Below are 13812 nucleotides of genomic sequence, written 5' to 3' on the forward strand. Positions count from 1 at the left end.
CCAGAAATGACACAGAAAGTCATAAAGTCAAACATAACTTTTAAAAACACCAGTACAGGCTCATAAGGCCCTGATGGTAAAAAACTACATTTCTGCAAAATGACGTCACTTCCGGCTTCGGCGGGTCATGGTGGACATGCGATAGTTCGGGCTGATGGACATAGGAAGTGTTACGAACAGCTGATCGGATCGGCAAAGCGTGTTTCTGGAATATTATGTTTTTGTTGCTGCAAGTGCTTTTTATGCAATTTTTGCAAAGCCATATGTGGAAGGAAACTGTGACCTAGGACAAGCTGATGGCATAAGATGTAAGTGCAACTCCTCTGGTTTCATATGCAAAGAAAATTATTGCGCTAGCTTACGTGGTTGCAGTGCTACTGGATTTAAAAATAGTTACGCAAAACGGAGCGTGCCCGCTCCGACCGGCTTTGGCTGCAAAGCCTTTTAAGATTCTTTGTATGACAGCAGAGGGGCTTCACCATTCAAGCGTCACCACCACTTCATCTTAGTTTTGAGCTTTTAAGTACTGAATGAGATTTGAGAGTACCAGCATTGCTTTTTATAATTTAAACCCACCAGATGCCAATTGGATTGATGCAGCAGTCAACACTCCACACAGAGGATACCCTCTGGTCCGCTTTGGAGTACTCGCTGATTCTTACCATTTGAAAAAAGGTATTGGCTCTTGCTTGCCTTCAACTCACTAAATGAGTGTTTTGATAAGGAATGTGACTATTAAATTGATTACCAGGTGTGTTATGCCTTTGTAATCACCAGTATTCACTTCTAACAATGAATTCTGAGCCAGGAAAACTCTGATTTGGACTGTGTATTAATTTTGAGCAAGTAATCTGTATTACCAGTTTTGTGTCCATAAACACAGTACAGAAATCTGTGTGTATGGATTTTTTTAAATGTATGGTGACCTTAAAAGAACAAAAAGTGCAAATATTTGAATCATTTTTCATACAAACACATCTGAATGGTGATTTTGAGAATTAGTTTCCAGCGATGAGTCATCCCCCCCCCAGCTCCAGCTTTTTTAAATGCATCATTCTCGCATTATCCCATCATCCTGTGTTATATAATACCGATCTAGCAGACTTGAGAAGTGCAGCATAAACATCAAGTGCCTGCTTCGTGGCCAGCTGAAAAAAAGGGTGAAATGGTGTTAATGTCATGACAAATGTTTTGTTTTTTTTCTCTACTGTAGTTAGGTGTTGCCAGGTTTATCGCAGTGCGCTATTAGCTTATCTGCTAATACTGCACAGGAAAGACTAAAAACATCAACGCTGATATTCCCATACTTGACTTTGAGTGTACAGGCTGCTGTTTTTCTGCTCTATTCTGCCTTAAACACAATCTCATCACTGAGCCATAATGTCAGCCGTTACTTTTGAGGTTTTTATTTTAGCTTTTTCATCTGCTCTTTATGGTTTTTAATATGTGATGTGCTTTATTGGAGGGAAGGATGTCAAGGTGGATTTTTATGGCACAATGACCCTTGATTCGTCGGATCCTTAATGTATGTGTGTGCTGAGAGAGACAGAGAGACAGCAATGTATGGCTGTCAGTGATGAATTCATCTCTGTCTGTCTTTGTGCTTCCATGCATTTTTAAGTGTGACAGCAGGTTTGTCTAATACACTACTCTTTACCTCTATCTATAATACATTTCCTGTGTTAACCCTGCCATGCTTTGCCAAGTCCTCTTCATCTTTTTCTCTTCAGCTTGAAGCAGTCTGGGTTTTTTTTTTTTCTGTGCAACCTGGATAGATGCATGAGAACTGTTTATGGACTAATCAGATTGCACAGTTATTCTAAATGGAGAGTGAGAAAGAGGGAGGGACTTTGCAACGATGCCTGACAGATAAACCGAATTATCTTATGGATATTGTTTACTGGTGGACACAGTATTTCCAAGAATAACAAAAGCTACACTGGATCTTGCAGAGCCTGTTGTATTTCAGTTCCACTGTACATAGTTCAGGTATTGAGAAGGACCCTCTTGATCATACCGGATGAAACAGCATTCATTGAGAGCGGCAGAGGGACCATAAAATACAAATTCATGAAATATTTATTTGCAACATAACCAGAAACGTGGTTCAATTTTACAGTCAGTAAGCTGAGTATTGGAGTAGTGAGTCAAAGCTAGATGCATTTTTTACTTTTTTCTTTTTTTGTAAGCGTATGCATTCCCGAGGTAACTCGTGAAGGGCAGGGCTTACCTAATCACGACTCTGTAAAGCGTATTTCATTTTCTATTCATGAATTATTGACTCATGTAATCTTCAGTCCAGGCAGTGGCATTGAAATGCTACATATGCTGATCATTCCATCCAAATTTACAAGGCATTTAATTGTTTCTCACATTAAGACTTAATAAATTATATATATTTCAAATTAGGCATGGCATTGGGTAACTGAGCAGGCACAATGAGCGAAGAGTTGTTTTGCTCGATGGTGGTTTCAGATGTCAGTTTCCCTGTCCACAGGATTCTCTAAATGCTAAGTTAGAATAAACAGACACAGACTGATTTCGCAATGTTTACTTACAAGATGTAATTTTGGCCCTCGCTGGTCATGAAGTAACTGATTGAGGAGGAGCTCCAGATGGTTTTTAGAGCTCATTAAGCTCTTTGCTTTTACTTTAAACAGAAGCGAGATTTAGAAAACGGTGCTTTATAGACTCGGCAACCTTGGTTTGCACTTCTGGTTTGATTTGATACTGTGTACTTGACGGCTGTTGCGCGTTCACTTTTATTTTATTATTATTTATTCATTTATTATTATTATTTATTATTTTGCTGTTCAGATTTGTTCTTTTAGACTTTGTGGGATGATGTTTCCAGATGGAGAGAAGTAACCAAACATCTCTAAAGCATTATTGACAAAAATGCCTCTGCAATATGTGCAACATGTCTCGTTCAGTGGTCTGTATTTTTTTTTTCTACATAGATGATTGCAGGAGTCTTTCTGAAGCTCACTGATGATCATTACAAGGTCATGAGGCAGGATGTGGGTGGGTTGCCGAGGCGTTTTTACAGCTGGCTGAAGTGATACATTTCTGCACCATAATGTGTTAAGATCAAAGAATGCACCCCAGTTGTTATTTGTCATCCTGAAGTCCAATTTAGTGAGATTTACTGGTATTTGAAAGTTACACAATTGAATAGGAAACATTTTGTGCACGTTGTGTAAGAAGCGCTGACATAGATTGTGTGTTTTAATGAGAACAGAAAATTGATGTCTTTCTTATACACATCTCCCATCAAATCAATCCTCAAAAGCTCCTCGGTGGCCTGGTTTGGAACCTGAGAGAGGCGGAAAAGAATGTCAGTATTGTGAGTGTAATAAATGAGATCATTTTTATTCAACAGCGCATCCTCGCTGATGTCTACAGTGTGAACAAGTCAATTTGAGCCACTCCCTTTAGGTCACAGAATCAGACAAGTACACGCTAATTAGACGGGCTGAATTTCTCATTTCTTCTTCACATTGCAAACCTGTTTGAGAGTACTAATAGACTTTCCATTCAATACCTCTCTTTTCCGTTGCTATAAAAGCTGCCTTGGATTATTATTTGTTGTGGTTTAATGGGTTTAATGCTCTTATTTTGTGACCTCTGTTATAGCAGAACAGCGGCAGCCTCCAGTTGAAAGAAACAGTTTGCAGAGATTAGATTATGCATATGATACATTACGCATTCATTCACCATTAGCAACAAAGCCTTAAAGCACATTTTACAGTTGTCACAAAAGAGAAACAGCCAATAAAGTTTTTCCCTCAGTCTCATTATCCCTTCCAAAATCTATTAGCTTATTCTTTCAGATATGGAATAGGTAGTGTATTTTGCACACTACCCTTTTATGTGTGCCTGTGTGTCTGTACGTGCCTGTATTTACCAAAGAAGATGGAAACCACCTGCTTAATACTGTGTAGGTCATACTTGTCACACCAAAATGACTCTGACCCACAAGGTCATGGATACAGGACCTCTAGGGATGGGACTCGTGTTCTTACAGAACCTGAGTAACACCTATGGATCTTTTTTATGGTGTTTTGCTGGCTGCAGGCATGTGTTTAGATGGGAGTTACTTGTACAGTTAACATCAACCTACAGTAAATGCCTGGACGAAAGGTTTGATCTGTGTTATTCACTCTTTTTTGCCACTGGTTTTATTGTTGTACCTCATCAGGGTATGTATTTTTGTGGACAATATGGTGTGAATTGGAATTTAGCTAAATGTGCAATCCAGACATAATGTAGAAGTTACATATTCACTCACACTCTTAGATACTCTTTGAGGAGTCTAATCCCCTTTGTGAATCTGTCAGCCTTGTTGTTACAAGCACAATGTGTGTGTGTGTGTGTGTGTGTGTGTGTGTGTGTGTGTGTGTGTGTGTGTGTGTGTGTGTGTGTGTGTGTGTATCGGTATCGGTGTGTATGATGCAAAGGAAGACACTGACTGCATATGGGGGATTGGGTTTGTTTAAGTCTCTGTGTGTTGCATGCATGTACTGTACTGTGTGTGTGTGTGTGTGTGTGTGTGTGTGTGTGTGTGTGTGTGTGTGTGTGTGTGTGTGTGTGTGTGTGTGTGTGTGCGTGCGTGCGTGCGTGTGCGTGCGTGTGAGGAAGAAAAGCAGTAGCAATACAGGAATGTTCCGACAGCGTGCCGCTTTCTCTCCAAAGTAATTTGTTCTCAATTCCTTCGCTAGGTGTCTTTGCGTGTGTGTGTGTGTGTGTGTGTGTTCACGTGCAAGCAAGTGTGTTAGGCAGGCTGTGATTGGTTGAGTCTGTGGGTCTCATAAAGACGATGTCATGATGGAAATTAATGCAATACATCACAAGCACGCACACCGAGACACACATTCGCAGCAACAGTGAAACACACAGAAATGCGCACACACTCAAAAAGACACACACCTTTGCTTCGTGCCATGGGCCACTCCTGTAAATAATGCTGAAAACAGGAAAGCAGAGCAGGGGATTAAAGGAGAGGAAGGCTGGGAAAATAGAAAGTATGTTTCCTGATATCCCGTATACAACATATTATAAAGAGTTATGGTGACACAGTGGAGCCGTTATGTAGAATCAGAAGAAGGATCTGTCCAACCTTATGGTCAGAGTCAATGTTAAAAAAAAGATGTGTCATGAATACTTGCAAACTCAGGGGAAGGAGGAAACAGAAAGAGAGGGATACAAAATCTGCTCCAGGCTACATGAACTGAGAAGCAGACGCATTTCAGAAATTCGCCTGACTCAGCGAAACAAGAGCCAATCACCTTCGAGTAAGACTAGATTCAGTTGGCAGTGTGTTTCTGTTCAAAATGGATGATGAGCTCTTGTAGCATGACATAGTGTTGCACAACACAGTAAGATAACCACGGAGGATTTGAGACTGATAGCACTGCATGGTTGCACAAATGTTGTTAAGGCCAGACTCTGGGAAGAAACACTCGGTGTGCTGACTGTCAAAAACAGTTAATTTATAATTTAGCTTAAGTGACAAAACTGAAGTAACAGGTGTAAAGCTGAGTTGCAGATATAAGGTCTAAAGTTTACAGTGTCTTGTCACCCTTGAGTTTCTTCATAACACCAAAAACTACTTCAAAAGTACCGTCCACGTGACCCAAGGTGTCCTCTACTGCCGCGGTCCCTAACCTTTTTTGTGCCACGGACCGGTTTATGTCCGACAATATTTTCACGGACCGGCCTTTAAGGTGTCGCGGATAAATACAACAAAATAAAACCAATGCCAAAAAAGATGATTTATTCATAGCACATTGGAAAAAACCCAGGGAAACTGAGTTAACAATAAAAACGATTTAAAAATAACAATAAAACCCCCGAAAACCATAAATTTCACGCCCAAGCCTCACCTCTCACAGCCCAGTACCAAACGACTCACAGATCAGTACTGGTCCGTGGCCCAGAGGTTGGGGACCGCTGCTCTACTGCTGTCAGATTGTACAGTCATGGGTTACAGGCAAGATCTTGTAAAAAAAAACAAATGATGATAGAAGTATTACAAAAGTGATATGTAAATAATGCAAATAAGAATCAAGTAATGATTGTAAACAAGTAGCTAGTTTCACTAAATTTTCCCAACACTTTGACCAAGTTTGGCAACCTCTGTGACTGCAGTACTCACAAATTGTCTCAGTAAAGTTGTTTTCTATTGCTGGGCTGTATGTAGTGAGCACTTTATGTCAGTCCCAGCTCTTTCTTCAGTTTTCCTTTGGTATGTGCTACTCTTTTTCTTCTTTTCATGCTGAATGATCAAATTACTTTATGTTTCATCTACTTGGCAGCTGGATTTTTTTTGCCATTTTTCATGTTATCTTTTTATGGGTTGTTTTTTCACAGTGACTGAAGTGTATAGCATATGATCGTAACGGTTTAGGTTAGGATTCCTGTCAACATGGACTGTTTATAGCCGTCTTTGGGGACCATGCTGCTGTTCATGTCTTCTTTTGAATCTGTGTCATTCCAGAAATAGACAAAGAGAGTTGTGGAGACCCTGGAACTCCTCTCTATGGAATAAGAGAAGGTGACAACTTTTCAAATGGAGGAATCCTGAGATTTGAATGCCAGTTTGGGTTTGAGCTGATTGGAGAAAAAACGATCTCCTGCCAAGACAACAATCAGTGGTCTGCAAATATCCCTATATGCATATGTAAGTGTTAGAATTATTTGTAATTGATTTTCAGGTATATGACAGCATTGGATTGAACTAAAAAAATGTGGCATGTGCACTGCTGTGATGTTGATAAATTTCATTGTGACCTGTCACTGAGGCGACAGTACAGAGTTTATTATGGCCTGGAGCGCATGATGACCGATGACGCTGTGGAGATGAATATTTAACAGAAAATTTCTCTCCCTGTATGCCTTTCCCCTCCCTCATATGCTTTCTGAAAATTGTCTGTCTCTCTGTCTGTTACTGTCTGTGATTTTGTACTTCTCTTCCTCCCACAGTCCCCTGCATGTCCAACTTCACTGCTCCCTCAGGAACCGTCCTCTCACCGGATTACCCAGAAGGCTATGGGAACAACATGAACTGTGTTTGGCTCATCCAATCAGATCCGGGCTCCAGAATACACTTGGCATTTAATGACTTTGACCTTGAGGCACCTTATGATTCCCTAACAGTGAAAGATGGCGAGACAAATGATGCCACGGTCATTGGGAGGTTCTCTGGAGCTGAGAGTCCCTCCCATCTGACGTCTAATACCAACACACTGAGGCTGGAGTTTCAGGCTGATCACTCTATGTCAGGAAGAGGATTTAATATCACATACAGTAGTATGTATTCCATCCTCTTTCTTTGGCCTAAATCTAGGCAAATGAGCAACTTTGTTTTCTCTGCTAAAAATAGAATTATCATAAAATGCTTCACATGAACGAAATCCAAGTTAAGCTTGAAATCTGAAATTTAATTTATAGTCATATTTTTTTTCATTTGCAAAGGTCAAACCCCAGAAACACAGAAATAAAGGCACTGTTAATTTTGAAGCAATATAGTGCTATATATATATATATATATATATATATATATATATATATATATATATATATATATATATATATATATATATATATATATGATTACACTTTACACAGTACTCTGCAGAACTCTTGGGCCATCACTCATTTCATTATATTTTGCTTCCAAGGAGTCAGACTTTCTTGTAAAGTGATCTTTAAAGTGATCTTGAGCATTAGTTCTCCAGGCTTTCTGAAGGTCTTTCAAGGTTTTCCTTTGGACAATAGGCTGTGTTTCTTTCATTCATTTTCACTCCTATCCTTGTACTTGGCCATTATCAGAGGAAAGTTACTCGAGACTGACCGATAAATAATTCAAGCATAAAAAAGCACTAACTCAAATGATGAACCGACGTAACGCAAACCTCATGGTTTGGGGCTTCATTTCATCCAGTGATGTTGGGGATCTTATCAAAATTATTGGTATTATGAATGCAGAAAAGCACCATCACTATTCAGTACCATCTGGAAATGATCTGAACACCTGTAACAGCTTCATTTTTCACCATGACAGTGGTCCCAAATACAATCCCAATGCAGTAAAATAATACCTGGAAAAAAGAGACAGTGGAACTCTATCAGTCATGGATCAGCCTCCCCAGAGACCTGACCTAAAAATTGTTGAAGCATTGTGGCATCATCTTGACAGAGAACAGAACAAAAAGCAGACAACATCCAAAGAAGAGCCTTAAATGTCCTTCAAGAAGCCTAGAAAACTAGTTTGCTTACTTGTGTTGGTGACCATACCAAATTTTGACTTCCAGGCCCATTAGGATTGTACAAACAAGTGTGGTTTTGCTTTATATGCTTCATTTGGATGTATGTTTGCACTTTACAGTAAATCGCTGTACATATTCCCTATTTTCCTAGCAACGTAAATGAGGGGTGGCTCAAGACATCTGCAAAGAGCTCCATGTAAATCTTGGCATAACTTCTAACCAAGATGTTGAAAACCATGTAGTAAATATTTCAGTTTGATTTAGATAAAGCTCTTTTAATTCACTCCCAACTAGAAGTTTCAGTAGCGCTGAAGACAACGGGTTATAGAAGAGAGGTCCTGTGATTATTATAGCAGCTAAGAATAGAGGTGTAGGTTGCAGAACAAAGTACTTGCAAAGGCAAGAGAAGCTTTAAAGGAACATTTTTGGGCAATTTTTTGCTTGTTTGTTGTCAAACGTAGACTCAGATGACAAGATGGATACCATTTTCATCTCTGTGCGTCCAGTACATAGAGAGGTCCAGGATGTATTTAGGCTTGAAAGACTTGAAACAAGAGGAAACAGTCAGCCTATTTCCGTCAAAAGTGAAAAAAAATTAATCCTCCAAAAATTCATAAATGGTCTTTTTTTAAACATCATATCGTGACTCTTTAACCTGCATTAGAATAGACATTAGAATTTTACCCGCAGTTAGAAGCTCCGTCTCCCTTACATTGTTGTCATCTGTGCAAATCTTTGGAGCTGATCAAAATCTATGTGATGCGTTGTTGACTAGCTTATAAGACATCAGGATACAGCATGTACACCAAAAAAGATCTTGCCCCCGCTTGCAGTCTTTGAGCTAATTTAGGCAAAACACGTCTGGATCCCGGGCAACAGAAATGGAAATTGATATTGATCTTTGCATCAGGCTGGGTTTGACGGCAAACATATCTGCCAAAGTGTTCTGTCCACGAGTTTTCTCACACTCTATTTGCGATATCATCTCACATCATTTTGTGTATATGACTTTATTTTTTTTTCTATGACTGCATCTTTAATTCTTTATCAACTAAAAACACCAAGCTGCTTCAACTGGCAAAACATGAGCATTCATAGGCTGGACTTTGCCTTTTATCAGGAGCAGATGCATATAAAGCATCAAGCAAACATACTGTATTATGAGCAATGATCATATGTGCAAACAACATGACGGGAGCATAAAACAGACAAAAGAAATTTTAGATATTATGCTGGCAAGGGCCGAACAGCAGAAGACTTCAAGTAGCAGCATATAGATCTGCATCATCACTTCTGAAATATTTCATCAAAATGATGAGCAAAATAGCCTGTGAATGGCTGTAAAGTATAGGTCTCATATTCTTTAATAACATTTCTCGTGTGTGTGTCTGTCTCTCTATGTGAAGCGCTAGTCTCCAATATCTCCCTCATCATATCTGTGTCTCCTTGTAACTTTTTTACCACAGCATTTGGCCATAATGAGTGCCCAGACCCTGGCATTCCCATCAACGCTCGCCGCTTTGGAGATAGCTTCCAGCTTGGCAGCTCCATCTCTGTGGTTTGTGAGGACGGTTTTATCAAAACCCAAGGAACTGAGACCATCTCCTGTCAGTTAGAAAGAGGAAAAGTCATGTGGAGTGGGCCTATTCCTAAATGTGAAGGTAAATATTGGCTGGATTGCTGCTTAAACTATTAACTAGGGAACAATATGCTATCCAAGATCTCATCATTAATGCTGTAAAAACTCTGTGGAGGCAGAAATTATATCCTGTCAGTTCAACAGAAGGAAAAATATGGAGGTGGCCAGTTAACCTAAACACCCAGGGAAATAACTGTTAATAAACTGCTGCCACACAAATAGCTAATAGCTTACCAACATTCTGTCTGTAGAAGTACTTGGCAATTTAAAATTCTCTCTGTGTGGAAGGAGTGCAGCAGAGATGATCGGCAGCTAAAAGTGAAAGTAAAGACACTGGACACTATGTGAATGTGTTAAACATAACTGTGACTTCTTTAAATGTCAAGTAAAGTCGCGGCGCAGCACTTTGCCTGAAGTTATTTATATTATTCGATTATATTATTACCTTAAAGTAAAGTCGCATAAGTTCAGAGTGTAATCAACAGCTTCTGTAAAAGTTGTTGAGTACAGAAAAGTAAAATGCGAAGTTGACCTGCGATTCTCAAACGGAATGAAGAGATGTTCGCTAGAGCACAAGTGCTTTTGAGATTGCTCCAGTGGTAAATATAATTAGCTCAAGATATTTTCAACACAGCTATTGGTGACAGAGCCTTTGATAGTACAAAGAAGGGTTGTGTTAATTATGCTCCAGGTCATTTAAAGTCCCAAGATCCATTGTATCTAATGTGTGTCTATAACCACTTGGATAGAAAATCCACTTACTTGTATTCAGGAGGTACAGACTAGAACAAATTGACTTGAGACACTTAGTTAAAGTTTAAATAAACTTGGAAAAAAAGAGTGCAGCAGAATGGCTCTAGGCTAATACTACATTGTAATAACTGTTGAGTGATTGTTCATGTTCCTTTTAAGTGTTCGTGTATATTTACATAATATGAATAATTTATGTTAGCCTTGCATCATGTACTGTAGACATATTTCTGAGCACACAATTTATCTTTATTTTTATTAAATATTCAAAGCTGTGGGTTGCTTCATCAGAATCTCTGTCAAGGGCAAGAATCTGAATCTGTTGCATGTTTTTTGGAGTATTTAAATGGTAATTAAACCTACAGTATGCTATGTATATGCTATTTGGCCAAAGCATCAAATACCCGTGTCTAGTGTGGAAAATGTTAATCGCACTGACAAGTTAACTTATATGCATAAAACTGTTCTCTTCTCTTTCCCTCATTTTCAATAAATATTTTAGCAGATTTTTCATTTTTCAGCTTGCTGTCAGCCAAAAGCCAACAGTGTTAGTGTCCAGCTGGTGAACATAATAGAACTTTTTTGCAACTCAAAGAAAAAAGAAGTGTGGAAATCGTGTTTCCTTTTGACCCAAGATTATGAAGTCCACAGAAGTCCACTGTCTTCAAAATAAATAGTAAAATTGAAGTTATGCTTTTGCACAACTCCAATGTAAAAAAGAAAAACGATAAAAATGTAAATATAAATATAAAAATAACTACTTATTAGTAGCAGGTGGGCCTGATTTGCTAAACTTGACTAAATATACAGTACTGTGCAACACTCACCCATCATTTATTAATTGAATCTTAAAAAAACCCCAAAAAAACCCAACAAAAGACAACACAACTGACCAGCACAAAATAGCATTTTGACATCAGCGAGATGATTCAAAAAGCACTATTAGCTAAAAACTTGGCATAGCATGGTGTACAGTCTGCCCTTAAAAAAACTGAGGAAACTGGACAAGTGGAGGACAAAAACTGAAGTGACTAAAAATGATCTACATTAGATGATTTAAAGTCATGTCCTGAAGAAATATGAAATAAAATCCAATAAAGACCTGAAACAGGACTTGAATGACGCATCAATATATCCAGAGGAGGTCAGATGAAAGTGTCACACCCACAGTGGAGGCTCTGTCGTGGTTTAGGGCTGCATTTTAGTATCAGTCATGTATTGGTCTCCCCAGAGCCTGGACCTCAACATTATTCAAGCAGTGTGGGGTTGAATGTCTACTTCTAAATGACCACTGTAAGAAATTACAATAAAGCTTGACTAAGTCAGTTCAGGTTGTGCTGATGAATGAAGATGATCAAATATTGACTTTCTACTTTATTAGAATTGTACACACTCTGTTTTTGCCTTATACACTGGACTTCTATCATTTACATGTTTCAGTGTATTACTGCAAGTGAGCAGCGACTCAAATCTTTTGCACAGTATTGTAATTTCTTTTGTTATACATTAATTTGTACTTGGACACATTGGGTGTCCTGTACTTCTTCTCTCACTTGCCTCTTTATTCTCCCCTCACAGCCCCATGTGGAGGCCACTATTCGGCTCCAAGTGGAGTGATATTATCTCCTGGGTGGCCTGGTTATTACAAAGACTCCCTTAACTGTGAGTGGGTGATTGAAGCAGAACCTGGACGTGCCATCAAAATCACATTTGACAGGTGGGTGGCATACAGTAACTCTTTGATTCTGAATATTAGAAAGAGCTTTGAACAAGCAAGAATGAAGATTTACAAGATTTAAAGTTTATGGACATTCGCCTACAATATCACATGACTCATAATTCTCTAGGCTGTAAATTTTTGACAAAGCTGTCTTTTGACTAGGAAGGCAGGCAATATTTTTGTTCAAATGATGTTTTCTCTGGGGTGTGAACTGCTGGTAGAGCCGAGACATAGACTGTTGTTTACGAATTGTAAAGTGTATTTATGGTGAAAAAATTGGCTCCAAAACCTGTAAATGATGTGAAACCTTTAAAGAACTTTTCATTATCTCATCAGTGTTTTTAAATCACAATCAGCTATAATATAATGTCCTGACATTTTATCTTCACAGGTTCCAGACAGAACTGGGTTATGACTTCTTGGAGATCCATGATGGTCCAAACCTCCTGTCTCCTCTGGTTGGCTCCTTCAATGGCACCCAAGTCCCCCAGTTCCTTTTCAGCAGCAGCAACTTTCTTTATCTGCTGTTTACCACTGATAACAGCCGGTCAAATGCTGGCTTCAGAATACTCTATGAAAGTAAGTTAGATGCATACACTATATATCTATGCACATATAGTATGTGCACATGTGCATATGCATTTATAGCTGCAAATTTTACACAAAAAAATGAAAAATACACGTGCATTTAAAACTGATCCATTCATATGAAGATAGTTTGTTAAATATATTTTACAGTATATTGTGTATTTTTAGACAAATTCTTAAAAGTATGCTTCTGACCACATTCACACTAGGTCTCCATGATCTCATAATATCACACTACTAAAAATTAGACATCATCCTCTGTTTGGTTCACACCAGCTGTAATGCATATGAGATATTAGACCACAAAGAAATTGAATTTGGGTGTTGCTGGCACTGGCATGAGCAGGGTATTCAAGCCACAGGCTCCCCAGTTCCTCCTGGAGGACTCCAAAGTGTTCCCAGGCCAGATGAGATATGTGCAGTCTCTCCACTGGGTTCAGAGTCTACCCCAGCGTCTCCTCCCAGTTGGGTGTGACCAGAAAATCTCCAAAGTAAGGTGCCCAGGCACCTGAACTGAATTTTTCAACAAAACATGAAAGCATTAATTGTTTGTACAGAAGATAGATATACTTTAAACTCTGAGTTAAAAGCAAGAAGACCCCAAACCACCCACCCATCCACTCCCTTGTTTTTCTTCCATTTACTCAGTACTAATGGCGTAGACCGCCAGCATCTTCAAACTCCACCTTCATTTTTATCTGAAGTGCATGTTCAATTTGACAGCAGATGGCATGTAAACACTTGAGAAGGTAAACAAAACCACTTCTGTTGTGGTTCTCACCTCAGTGGCTGTCACCAGGACTACCATGATGATAATCAAACAACAAACAGTCTACCTTGCACTG

The 13812-nt window shown here is 39.0% G+C and overlaps 1 protein-coding gene across 1 annotated transcript in view; it reads left to right on the forward strand.

Annotated features, from left to right (window-relative positions):
* The first annotated feature begins 6992 nt into the window (after positions 1-6992).
* The window catches only part of csmd3b (CUB and Sushi multiple domains 3b), a 94826-nt gene continuing 88006 nt past the window's right edge, over positions 6993-13812 (forward strand). Inside the window, exons 1-4 of the mRNA XM_080296630.1 lie at positions 6993-7311; positions 9737-9931; positions 12238-12376; positions 12771-12958. Coding sequence (XP_080152756.1) covers positions 6993-7311; positions 9737-9931; positions 12238-12376; positions 12771-12958 — 841 coding nt within the window. The remainder of the gene's footprint in view (positions 7312-9736; positions 9932-12237; positions 12377-12770; positions 12959-13812) is intronic.

This window comes from Astatotilapia calliptera, chromosome 22 (assembly GCF_964374335.1).
Source record: "Astatotilapia calliptera chromosome 22, fAstCal68.1, whole genome shotgun sequence".
Lineage (NCBI taxonomy): Eukaryota > Metazoa > Chordata > Actinopteri > Cichliformes > Cichlidae > Astatotilapia > Astatotilapia calliptera.